Source organism: Carcharhinus amblyrhynchos, chromosome 35, assembly GCF_965287045.1.
Source record: "Carcharhinus amblyrhynchos chromosome 35, sCarAmb.v2.hapA, whole genome shotgun sequence".
NCBI lineage: Eukaryota > Metazoa > Chordata > Chondrichthyes > Carcharhiniformes > Carcharhinidae > Carcharhinus > Carcharhinus amblyrhynchos.
The window spans coordinates 9,078,292-9,090,520 of NC_137358.1; the positions used below are offsets into that span (position 1 = coordinate 9,078,292).

Consider the following 12,229-nt stretch of genomic DNA (forward strand, 5'->3'; position numbering starts at 1 on the left):
ATGCTGTAACATTATATTCTGCACTCTCTGCTTTCCTTCTCCCCTATGTCCCTATGAACAGTATGCTTTGTCTGTATAGCACGCAAGAAACCATACTTTTCACTGTGTCCCAATACACGTGACAATAATAAATCAAATTAAAAAGGTATCATTTTCGTAAACCTGCGTTGAACTCCCACCGAGGCCAAAACATCCTCCCTGTGGTGTGGTGCGCATTCCCCCTCCCCACAGGAGGGGGTCTAGCTAATCTTTCTTCCATTTGCTAATTATACATAGAATCCCTACAGTACAGAAGGAGTCCATGTGGCACTTTGAACAATCCCACTCCAGGTCCTATCTCCACAACCCCATGCATTTACTCTGTTAATCCACTTGACACTAAGGAGCAATTTAGCATGGCCAATCCACCTAATCTACACATCTTTGGACACTAAGGGGCAATTTAGCATGGCCAATCCATCTAACCTGCACATCTTTGGACACTAAGGGGCAATTTAGCGAGGCCAATCCACCTAATCTACACATCTTTGGGCACTAAGGGACAATTTAGCATGGCCAATCCACCTAATATGCACATCTTTGGACACTAAGGGGCAATTTAGCATGGCCAATCCATCTAACCTGCACATCTTTGGACACTAAGGGACAATTTAGCATGGCCAATCCACCTAATATGCACATCTTTGGACACTAAGGGGCAATTTAGCATGGTCAATCCACCTAATCTACACATCTTTGGACACTAAGGGACAATTTAGCATGGCCAATGCACCCTAACCAGTGTGTCTTTTGGACTGTGGGAAGGGACTGGAGCACCTGGAGGAAACCCACGCAGACATGGGGAGAATGTGCAGACTCCACACAGACTGTGACTCAAGGCCGGAATTGAACCCTGGGCCCGTGGCGCTGTGAGACAGGAATGCTAACCATCGTGCTACCTTAAATCAAGGAATGAGAATTGTAAAAAAGCAAGGAAGCTGTGTGAAGCCTTTAGAAATTTCTAACTGTTGTCCATTGGGTCCCCAGTATTATTTCTCCCTTCACTAATCCCAAGTTGGTTTCTGGCAGTAGATTCTCCTCTTCCATTGTGCAAACTGCTGCAAGTATTCATTTAGCCCTTCTGCTCTGCCATTATCCACTAAAACTGTCATACAATTGTGATGTTTAGCTGCAAAGCTACTGCCAAAATACAATGGTCTAAACAGGCACATTCTGAGGCTAATTGCTGACTAATGTTGCTAACGTTCTCTCTACAGTGTAAACTGTTCGACTCCTTCGCCTGGGGAAAGGCCAAGTTACGTGAAGGTCAGAAACAGCAGCAGCCAATGACAGTCTCTCCCCCTCCTTATTTAAAAGGAAGTGAACTGTGGCACGGCGGAGACCTGAGCTGGGGCGGGTGGTCCAACCACAAAACTATCAGTACTTGTGTCTGAGAGAGAGAGAAAGGAGTGAGGAGACAGAGGGACAGGGACAGGGACAGAAAGAGAGAGAGAGGAGGGAGCAAGAGAAAGGAGAGAGAGAGAGATAGAAAGAGACAGAGACAAAGAGAGAGACAGAGAAAAAGAGAGAGAGAAAGAGACAGAGAGAGACAGAGACAGAAAAAGAGAGAGAGAGATGAGAGAGAAAGAAAGAGAAAGGAGCGAGAGAGAGAGAAAGAGAAAGGAGAGAGAGAGAGAGAGAAAGAGAAAGGAGAGAGAGAGAGAGAGAGAAAGAGAAAGGAGAGAGAGAGAGAGAGAAAGAGAAAGGAGAGAGAGAGAGAGAGAAAGAGAAAGGAGAGAGAGAGAGAGAAAGAGAAAGGAGAGAGAGAGAGAGAGAAAGAGAAAGAGAAAGGAGAGAGAGAGAAAGAGAAAGGAGAGAGAGAGAAACAGAAAGGAGAGAGAGAGAAACAGAAAGAGAAAGGAGAGAGAGAGAGAGAGAGAAAGGAGAGAGAGAGAGAGAGCGAGAAAGAGAAAGGAGAGAGAGAGAAAGGAGAAAGAGAGAAAGAGAAAGGAGCGAGAGAGAGAGAAAGAGAAAGGAGAGAGAGAGAGAGAAAGAGAAAGGAGAGAGAGAGAGAGAGAGAAAGAGAAAGGAGCGAGAGAGAGAGAGAGAAAGAGAAAGGAGCGAGAGAGAGAGAGAAAGAGAAAGGAGAGAGAGAGAGAGAGAAAGAGAAAGGAGAGAGAGAGAGAGAGAAAGAGAAAGGAGAGAGAGAGAGAGAAAGGAGAGAGAGAGAGAGAAAGAGAAAGGAGAGAGAGAGAAAGAGAAAGGAGAGAGAGAGAGAGAGAGAGAGAGAAAGGAGAGAGAGAGAGAGCGAGAGAGAAAGGAGAGAGAGAGAAAGGAGCGAGAAAGAGAGAAAGAGAAAGGAGCGAGAGAGAGAAAGAGAAAGGAGCGAGAGAGAGAAAGAGAAAGGAGCGAGAGAGAGAAAGAGAAAGGAGCGAGAAAAAGGAAAGAAAAAGAAAGAAGATAAAGGAGAGAGGAGAGAAAGAAAAGAGAAAGAAAGAATGAGAAAGGAGAGAGAGATAGAAAGGAAATGGAAAGAAAGAGAGAAAGAAAAAGGAAGAGAAGAGAAGAGAGAGAGAGAAAAGTGAGAAAGGAGAGAGAGAGAGAAGTGAAAGGGGAGAAAGAGAGAAATGAGAGCGAGAGAAAGAGAAAGGAAAAACAGGGAGAAAGAGAAAGACAAAGTGAAGAGAGGAGAGAGAGCACAAAAAGTGGAGGAGAGAAAAAGAATGAGAAACAAGAGAGGAGAGAGATGGGAGGTAAAAAGAGAATGAGTGAGAGCAAAAGAGTTAGAGTACTAGAAAAAGAGAATTACAGAGAAAGAGAGTGAAAGAGGGAATGAGAGAGAGAGCTGGGGAAAGAAAGAAAAAAAGAGAAGATAAATAGGAGGAGGTCATGGGAAAATGAGTAAGAGAGCGACAGAACAAAAGGAAAAGAGAGAAAGGGAGTGAGAGAACGTGGAAGAAAGAAAGGAGAGAGCAAAAGAAAGTGAAGGAAGGAGAAAAAGAGTGAGAAACAGAGCAGAGAAAGGCAGGAGACAGAGAGAGAGAAAAGGAGAGAAAAAGAATGAGATTGAGAGTGGAAAAAGAATGAGAAGCAGTAAGCAAAGAAAGAGAGAGAGAGAGTGAAAGGGATTGAGAGAACAAGAGAAATGGAGATTGGAAGAGAAAGGGAAACAGAAAAAGAGAGAAATGTAAGGGAGAGAGAGACAGAAAGAGAGAGTGAGACAGAGCAAAAGAGAGCAAGAGTGAAAGAGAAAAAGAGAAAAAAAAGAGTAGGAGAAAGTGTGAAAGAGAAACAGAGAAGGAGTGAGAGAGAAAGTAAGAGTGAAGGAAAACACAAGAGAGAGAAGGGGAGATAGAGGAAGAGAGAGAGAGAAAGGGGGAGAAAAAGAGTAGGGAAAGGGAGAAGGAGCGAGTGAAAGAGGGAGAAACAGAGAGAGCGAGGGAGAGCAAAAGAGAAATAGAAAGAAAGAGTGAATGAGGGAGCGAGGGAGAGTGCAAGAGAGAGCGAGAGAGAGGGAAAAAGAGAACAAGAGAAAGGTAGAAGGAGGGAGAGAAGGAGAGGAGCGGAGAAAGCAATGCACCGTTATCGCTGGGTGGTTATACACGCTCTGATATCATATCCAAGAGTCCAAACTCTCTCGAATTAGCTACCCAAGCCTCTCCCACGTAGCTGTCTAGGGTGTCTGGTTAGTTCAATAGGGAGCACTTCAGCCTCTGAGTCAGAGCTCGTGGGTTCAAGTCCCACTCCAAGATCCGAGGAAGAGTGCTGAGGGAGTGTTGGAAAGGTCACATTTCACATAGCTTTCACACGCATGTTAAAGGTCCCATGGCAGGGCTTAGAAACAGAGTGAGGGAGTTCTCCTCAATGTCCTGTTCTTAACACTGCAATAGATTACTGGTGAACACATGATTGCTGGTGGGATCTTGCTGTGCACCAACTGCCTTTCAGTTTCCGACATTACTTCAAAAGGTATTTCATTGGGTCCGAAGTGCCTCAGCGTGTCCTGAAGGTCATGAAGGGTGCTATGTAAATGCAAAGGATGGTATGGAGGCACAGTGGTTAGCACTGCTCCCTCACAGCGCCAGGGACAAGGGTTCAATTCCGGTCTTGGGTCACCATCTGTGTGGGGTTTGCATCTTCTCCCCATGTCTGCATGGGTTTCCATCCTCAGTCCAAAGGTGTGTAGGTTAGGTGGATTGGACATGTTAAATTGCCCCTTAGTGTCCAAAGATGCACAGGTTAGGTGGATTGGCCATGGTGAATTGCCCCATAGCATCCAAAGATGTGCGGGTTAGTTGGATTGGCCATGCTAAATTGCCCCTTAGTGTCAGGGGGGCTAGCAGTGCAGATATGTGGGCTTTTGGGGATAGGGCCTGGGTGGGATTGTCGGTGCAGGCTCGATGGGCCGAATGACCTCTTCCTGCACCGTAGAGTTTCAATGATTCTAAGTTTTTTTCACAATAAATCAAGGTGATTATTTATAACGAGGGGGGTGTTGGGAATAAAGTATGACAGAGAAGGTGCAACAGAAGGTCAGTGTGACAGTCACAGGAAGTGCAACTTATCCAGGCTAATTTCAACATATCGTAGAAGTATTAAAATATCACACTTCAGCACAGCTAACTGGCTTTCTTCCCCCTAAAAATAGATCCAAGACTTGGCTCAACCTCCCATTCTGAGAGGTGGCGCCTCAGACAGTGCGGAGCTCCTTTGGTACCTCACTGGAGTGGGACGGGAATCGAGTGATACAGGGCCGAGAGAGTGACTCACTGAGCCATGACCACACTCCCCTGACAGATCAAACAAAAGCGTATCTGCTGCTTGTGTAATGTAGTTTGCCAGAAATTACGAGCCTCGGAAATTTAGGCCTTCCCTTTCACTCTGAGTAATATTTCTAATGGAAATCTAACGGGGAAAGTTCACCAGGCTGATACCGGAGATGAGGGAGATGAGATTATGAAGAGAGATCGAGTAGATTGGGCCTGTACTCGTTGGAGTTTAGAAGGCTGAGGGAGGATCTTATAGAGACCTATAAGATAATGAAGGGGCCAGATAGGGTGGAGGCAGAGAGATTCTTTCCACTTAGAAAGGAAACAAGAACTAGAGGACACAGCCTCAAAATAAGGGGGCTTAGAACAGAGTTGAGGAGGAACTTCTTCTCTCAGAGGGTAGTGAATCTTTGGAATTCTCTGCCCATTGAAGTGGTGGAGGCTACCTCACTGAATATATTTAAGTCACAGGTACATAGATTTCTGATAGATAAGGGAATTAAGGGTTATGGGGAGCAGGTGGGTAAGTGGAACTGAACCACTACAAGATCAGCCATGATCTTATTGAATGGCGGGGCAGGCTCGAAGGGCTAGATAGATGGCCTACTCCTGCTCCTACTTCTTATGTTCTTATATCCTCCAAAGTGGATTTTGCCTTTATTATGGGGATAGATCGGTTCTTGACTGGTAAAGGAAGGGGGGGGGGGGTCAAAGGTTACAGTAAAAAGGCAGGAGAAAGGTTTTGCAACCCCAATCAGCCATGATTGAATGGCGGAGCAGACTCGATGGGCATTTTCAAGTGTTTCCATACACCAGCCAAACCCCAGTGTTACAGCTCATGATAAACCAGAGGACGCATTGTCTCAGAGAGCAGAAATACAACATATTAACACACTGCTCAAAGTCTAACTCCGGTTACAAATTCGGAGCAGGACTGTAAGGTATAGGAGCGGAATTAGGCCGTTCGGCCCATCTTCATGTCATCAGCAAATTTCGACACCCTACACTCAGCCCCCTCCTCCAGATCATCTATATAATCTATAGTCCTCATCCATTGAGTCCTCAAATGCTCCTCAAGCTTTTCATTTCCCGGGATCGTTCTCGTGAACCTCAGGAGTAGGCCACTCAGTCCCTCAAAACTGCTCCGCCATTCTACAAGATCTGATTGTAATCTCAACCCCACTGACCCCCCCCGATAACCTTTCACTCTCCTTAATAATCAAGAATCTAACTCTGCCTTAAAAACGTTCAAAGATTCTGCTTCCACCGCCTTTCGAGGAAGGAAGTTCCAAAGAGTTGCCACCTTCAGAGAAAAAGAAATTCCTCACCTCTGATTCAAATGGGTGACCCCTTATTTTTAAACAGTGACCCCTCGTTCTAGGTTCTCCCACAAGAAGAAACATCCTCTTCACACCCACCCTCTCTACACCCCTCAGAATCTGAGTGGTTTCAGTCAAGCCTCCTCCTAGTTTTTCTAAACTCTCGTGAACACCAGCCTAGCCTTCCCAATCTTTCCTCGAGGGGCAATCACCCAATCCAGGTGGTAAACCTTCTCAGAACTGCTTCCAACGTATTTACATCCAGGTTAGGCAAAGACGAGGTGAACTCAAGGGTAAATCTGGGGGATATCCAGAACTAGGGGGGTCATAGTTTGAGGATAAGGGGTAAACTTTTAGGACTGGGGTGAGGAGAAATTTTTTCACCCGGAGGGTGGTGAATGTGTGGAATTCACTCCCACAGAAAATAGCTGAGGCCAAAACGTGTGATTTCAAGAAGGAATTAGATATAGATCTTGGGGCTAAAGGGATCAAGGGATATGAGGAATGGGGGGGAATCAGGATATTGAATTTGATGATCGGTCATGATCAAAATGAATGATGGTGCAGCATCGAAGGGCTGAATGGCCTCCTCCTGCTTCTGGTTTCTATGTTTAAGTCAGAAATGTGCCTTTCAGGTGAGATGTTAAACCAAGGTTTTGTCTGTCTGCTCTGTCAGGCAGACATCACATGTCAAACTATCTCAAAGAAAATCTGGAATGTTCTCCCCCAGTGTCTTCATCAATCCCAATAAATGATCTGCTCGTTCCCCCTTTGCTGTTTGTGGGAGCTTGCTGTGCACAAATTGACCACATGCCAAAAGTGCTTCATTGGGCGTAAAGCGCTTTTGGGACATCACGAGGTCATGAAAGGCGCTATATAAATGCAAGTCCCTTTTGGAGTTTAAAAACTCTTCTTTCTTTCTTATGTTCTTAAAAACACAAGGTTATGTTGCAGCTGTATAAGGTGCTGGGGTGAGGCCATACCTGGAATACTGTGTACAGTTTTGGTCTCCTTACTTGAGAAAGGATATACTGGCACTGGAGAGGGTGCAGAGGAGATTCACTTGGTTGATTCTGGAGTTGAGAGGGTTGGCTTATGAGGAGACAAATAGTAGACTGGGGCTATACTCATTGGAATTCAGAAGAATGAGAGGAGATCTTCTAGAATCATGTAAGATGATGAAGGGAATAGATAGGATAGAAGCAGGGAAGTGGTTTCCACTGGCGGGTGAAACTAGAACTAGGGGGAGGCATGGCCTCAAAATAAGGGGGAGCAGATTTAGGACTGAGTTGAGGAGGAACTTCTTCACCCAAAGGGTTGTGAATCTGTGGAATTCCCTGCCCAGTGAAGCAGTTGAGGCTGCCTCATGGAATGTTTTTAAGGCAAGGATAGATGAATTTTTGAACAATAAAGGAATTAAGGGTTATGGTGAGCGGGTAAGTGGAACTGAGTCCACAAAAAGATCATCCACCATCCCATTGAATGGCGGGACAGGCTCGAGGGGCCAGATGGCCTACTCCTGCTCCGAGTTCTTATGTCCTTTCCTTTTAAAACAAAAAGGTCAGTTGTGAGGTTGCAGACATTGTGCCATGTAATTTCTGGCAATGAGGAGTTTGTACGGACATTCTAGTTTCTTACACATTCCACCCCCGCCCCAAACGAAACTGAGGAATTAGAATAAGGCACTTGAAGTGTGACAGGCAGGGAGTAATCCTATAAATCATGGATTATAATAATTGATAATTGCTCAATATGCCAGTAACAGAACATGCATTCCTCGGAATATAATACACTCGTTCAATATTACAATGACAAGAGGCTGGTTACATATTCCAGATCCACTTCTCTTACACTTTGACAGGTCCTGTCTTCTGTGTATGTTATTAGGTACCAACAGACACTGCTAGCAATATAATTACCTCTAATGAACAAGACAACAGGTTGTGTAAAAACTGGCCTGTACCTTTAAATCCTCTTTGTGGGATTGGGAGGCGGGCAGAGGCGGGGGAGAGAAGGGAAGTTGCAAAGTTAGCCTCAATGGGAGGGTGATTTTGTAACCCGCATCCAGTAAGAGAAAGATCTACTCATTTTTCAGATCTTTCTAAAGTCTATTTATTTATTAGCGTCACAAGTAGCTTTACATTAATACTGCAGTGAAGTTACTGTGAAAATCCCCTAGTCGCCACACTCCGGCACCTGTTCAGGTAACATTGAGGGAGAATTTTCACCCTAATTGTGGGAGGAAACCAGAGCAACCGGAAGAAGGCCCATGCAGACACGGGGAGAATGTGCAGACTCCACACGGACAGTGACCCAAGCCGGGAATCGAACCCGGGTCCCTGGCGCTGTGAGACAGCAGTGCTAACCAGTGTGCCACACCATCTATATATTTGATATCTATAAACATGCAACACTGTATCTCCCTGACCAATACAGCATGGTGTGGGTTATGTACACGCTAGTATATGATATCTGCTATCCCACTGACAGATACAACATTGTATGTTACATATACATTTGTATATATTATCCCATATTCCACTAACAGATAAAGCATGATATGTTATATATATATATATACACACACCTGTATATATTATCCCATATCCCACTGACAGATGCAGAGTGGTATGTTACATGCACCTACACCTACACCTGTATATATTATCCCATAACCCACTGATAGATACAGCATGGTATGTTATATATACACACCTGTATATATTACCCTATATCCCACTGATAGATACAGCATAGTATGTTTTATATATATACACACCAGTATATATTACCCTATATCCTACTGATAGATACAGCATGGTATGTTATATATACACACCTGTATATATTATCCCATAACCCACTGATAGATACAGCATGGTATGTTATATACCCACACTTGCATATATAATCCCATATCCCACTGACAGATAGAGCATGGTATGTTATATATCCACACCTGCACATATAATCCCATACCCCACTGACAGATACAGCATGGTATGTTATATAGCCACACTTGCATATATAATCCCAAATCCCACTGACAGATACAGCATGGTATAATATATAGCCACACTTGCATATATAATCCCATATCCCACTGACAGATACAGCATGGTATGTTATATATCCACAACTGCACATATAATCCCATATCCCACTGACAGATAGAGCATGGTATGTTATATACACACACCTGTATATATTATCTCATATCCCACTGATAGATATAGCATGGTATGTTATATACCCACACTTGCATATATTATCCCATATCCAATTGGCATGTACAGCATGGTATGTTATATATACACACCTCTACATATTATGCCATAGCCCACTGACAGATACAGCATGGTATGTTATATACACACCTGTATATATTACCCTATATCCCACTGACAGATACCACATGGTATGTTATATATACACACGTGTACATATTACCCCATGTCCCACTGATAGATACAGCATGGTATGTTACATATACACTTGCCTATATTCAGACACGGACGGACATGAAAATTCCAAACAGAGTCATCTGAGGCCGGAATCGAACTCGGATTCCTGGCGCTGTGAGGCAGCAGTGCTAACCACTGCGCCACCCTTGTGTATATTCAGACAGACACAGCATGGTATGTTACACACCACACACACACACACAGACACTTATTTATAACATCCCATATCGCCACAGATACAATATGGGTGTGATATAAATGCATAAAATCCCCTAACTCACTGGTACAACCTCCACGCTGCGTGCTGTACCAGAATGGCTCACACTCGACCTGCGATGCTGAAACACTCACTGCCTGTTATCTGCTGCTAGCTTTTTTTGCTGCATCCTGTATCCCAGTCCCTCAGCCTGCACCATGTCCATTTCCTAGTGTTGTAATGCTGCGTCTGGGAGCTTTCTCCACCACCACCACCCCCCTCTCTCCACACACACACACACACCCCGCTTTGCTCTCTCAGTACTGCAATAAAGTTCCAATCGATGGTCACAAACAGCACCAAGCAAACCACTCCCCCCCACCCCCCCCCCCCCTCCACCAGAGAACCAGACCAGGGTGGGGGGAGTGGGGAGGGAAACAACATCAGGACCAGCAGCAGAGAAAAAAAATATAAACACCCCCCCCCTCCCGCTCTGGCTTGCAACCCTTACACAGAGGAGCTTTACATTAAAATGGACAATACACCGTTCCTTCCCTGCACTAACTTGGAGGGTGGAGGGGGTTTAAAAGAGGAATATCTCCTGCCACTCCTCCACCCCCCCCCCCCCCACCGCCTCCCTTACAAACTATAATCTGATTCCCGCCCGTTTGACTCCTATTTTGGGGGGGAGAGGGGGGGAGAGGGGGAGGGGGGGGTGGAATCTCTCCGGGGTTTCAGGTTGATCCCCGGCCGCAGGTTGGTGATGTGATTTATTTGGTGGGAAGGGAAGGGCTTCGAGGGTCACTCCTTTCCAACTGGGGCACCCGGGGGATGTTGAGAGGACCCAGCGACGTGAGCATCTGCCCACCGCCAGGGATGGTGAGGCCCCCCCCCCGGCAAACCCCACTCTCCCCCACTCCCCCCCCCCCCGGCAAACCCCCACTCCCCCCACTCCCCACCCCGGCAAACCCCCACTCCCCCCCCACTCCCCCCACCCCGGCAAACCCCACTCCCCCCCCACTCTCCCCACCCCGGCAAACCCCACTCCCCCCCCACTCCCCCCACCCCGGCAAACCCCACTCCCCCCCCACTCCCCCCACCCCGGCAAACCCCACTCCCCCCCCACTCCCCCCACCCCGGCAAACCCCACTCCCCACCCCGGCAAACCCCACTCTCCCCACCAGAAAAGAGCACAGACGTGCAGAGAAAGCGTGACATAAATGCGAGCTGGGCATTGAAGTTCTATTTAAACCGCGCAAGCTTGAAAAACCCTCCCTTTTATTGCACAGCGTCCCTGTATATATATATATATATATATATGTGTGTGTGTGTGTGTGAGAGACAGAGAGAGAGAGAGAGAGACAGTCTCAGCCCTTTCAACAAAAAAAAAACCCAGGTAGGTTTAAGAAGGAACGGAATGAGATGCTGAAATCTGCCAGCACTAAGTCTTTCCACCCCCCTCCCCACCACCTATTTTTTTGTTCCAAATTTGAACCCCCCCCCCCCCACCAACCCTCAAAGACCCTGGGAATAAGGCAGAGAAATAAATCACCACCACCCCCCCCCTCCAACCCCACAACAGCAAGTCACAAACCCATCATCAATAAATAATGTTTTAAAATGCCACAAGGCAAAGACAATGAAGGCTTTATGCGAAAAAAGAGAGAAACACATTAGATTCAATGATTTGCCCTTCTCTGTAGCTCCACTCGAACACCCCCCCCCCTCCTCCCCGCCTCCCCTCAGACAAGAGCATTGTCTCGCATTTATAGATATTTCTCCAGTGCAGATCATCCCCTTGGTTAAGAAAAAAATTGATTGCAAACCTGTTTGTCCTTTCCCCAGTGTCTTCTCCAGCCGGTACGGTCCCACATATTGTGTACAACCTGCCTCTTTTGTAGACGTTGACATTGTGTTGTTTTCACCTCTCCTTTCCTTAGGGTGGAACTGGGCTCTGAGTCTTCTTGATGAGGAGACAAATGCATAAGGTTCTTTTCTTTCCTTTCCCCCCCCCCCACCACCCAAAAAAAATAAATGTATCCCTCAAGCCTCCACCTATCCCCACCCCCCCCTCCCACCCCTCCCCAAGACCCTGGATGAGACAACTGATGGAGGTTATCCTAATATCCTGGTACCAGCATCATTCTCCTCTCTCTTTCTCTCTCTACTGCTCCCCCTCTCTGCCAATCCAGCTGCAGTCAGCTCTTTGGGTAATCCTGCAATCTGCTCCCTTTTTTTTAATTAAGCTTCCATCCGGGAACCCTCACTGACACCCAGTCCCAGTTTAACCCTCTCCTTCCCTGGCCCCAGTTTGAAGATTACTATATGTGTGCGTGCGTGTGTGTGTGTGAGATCACCAGAGAAACAGGGGGGGAAGCCTTTACGGGGACAAGGTTAAGAGGCTTCAGTCCCTCCACTGTTCTCAGAATCACGGAGCCCCCCTGACCGGACAGGAAGAGGCCATTCAGTCCATCGAGTCTGTGCCGACTACAATCCCGCCTA

The 12,229-nt window shown here is 46.3% G+C and overlaps 1 protein-coding gene across 2 annotated transcripts in view; it reads right to left on the bottom strand.

Moving 5' to 3' along the window:
* The window catches only part of LOC145361763 (serine/threonine-protein kinase BRSK2-like), a 134,534-nt gene extending 122,805 nt beyond the window's left edge, over positions 1 to 11,729 (bottom strand). For both annotated transcript variants that reach the window (XM_080217720.1, XM_080217721.1), the window contains exon 1: positions 11,554 to 11,729. In XM_080217720.1, the coding sequence (XP_080073846.1) occupies positions 11,554 to 11,638 (85 nt within the window). In that variant the 5' untranslated portion in view covers positions 11,639 to 11,729. The remainder of the gene's footprint in view (positions 1 to 11,553) is intronic.
* Positions 11,730 to 12,229: the final 500 nt, after the last annotated feature.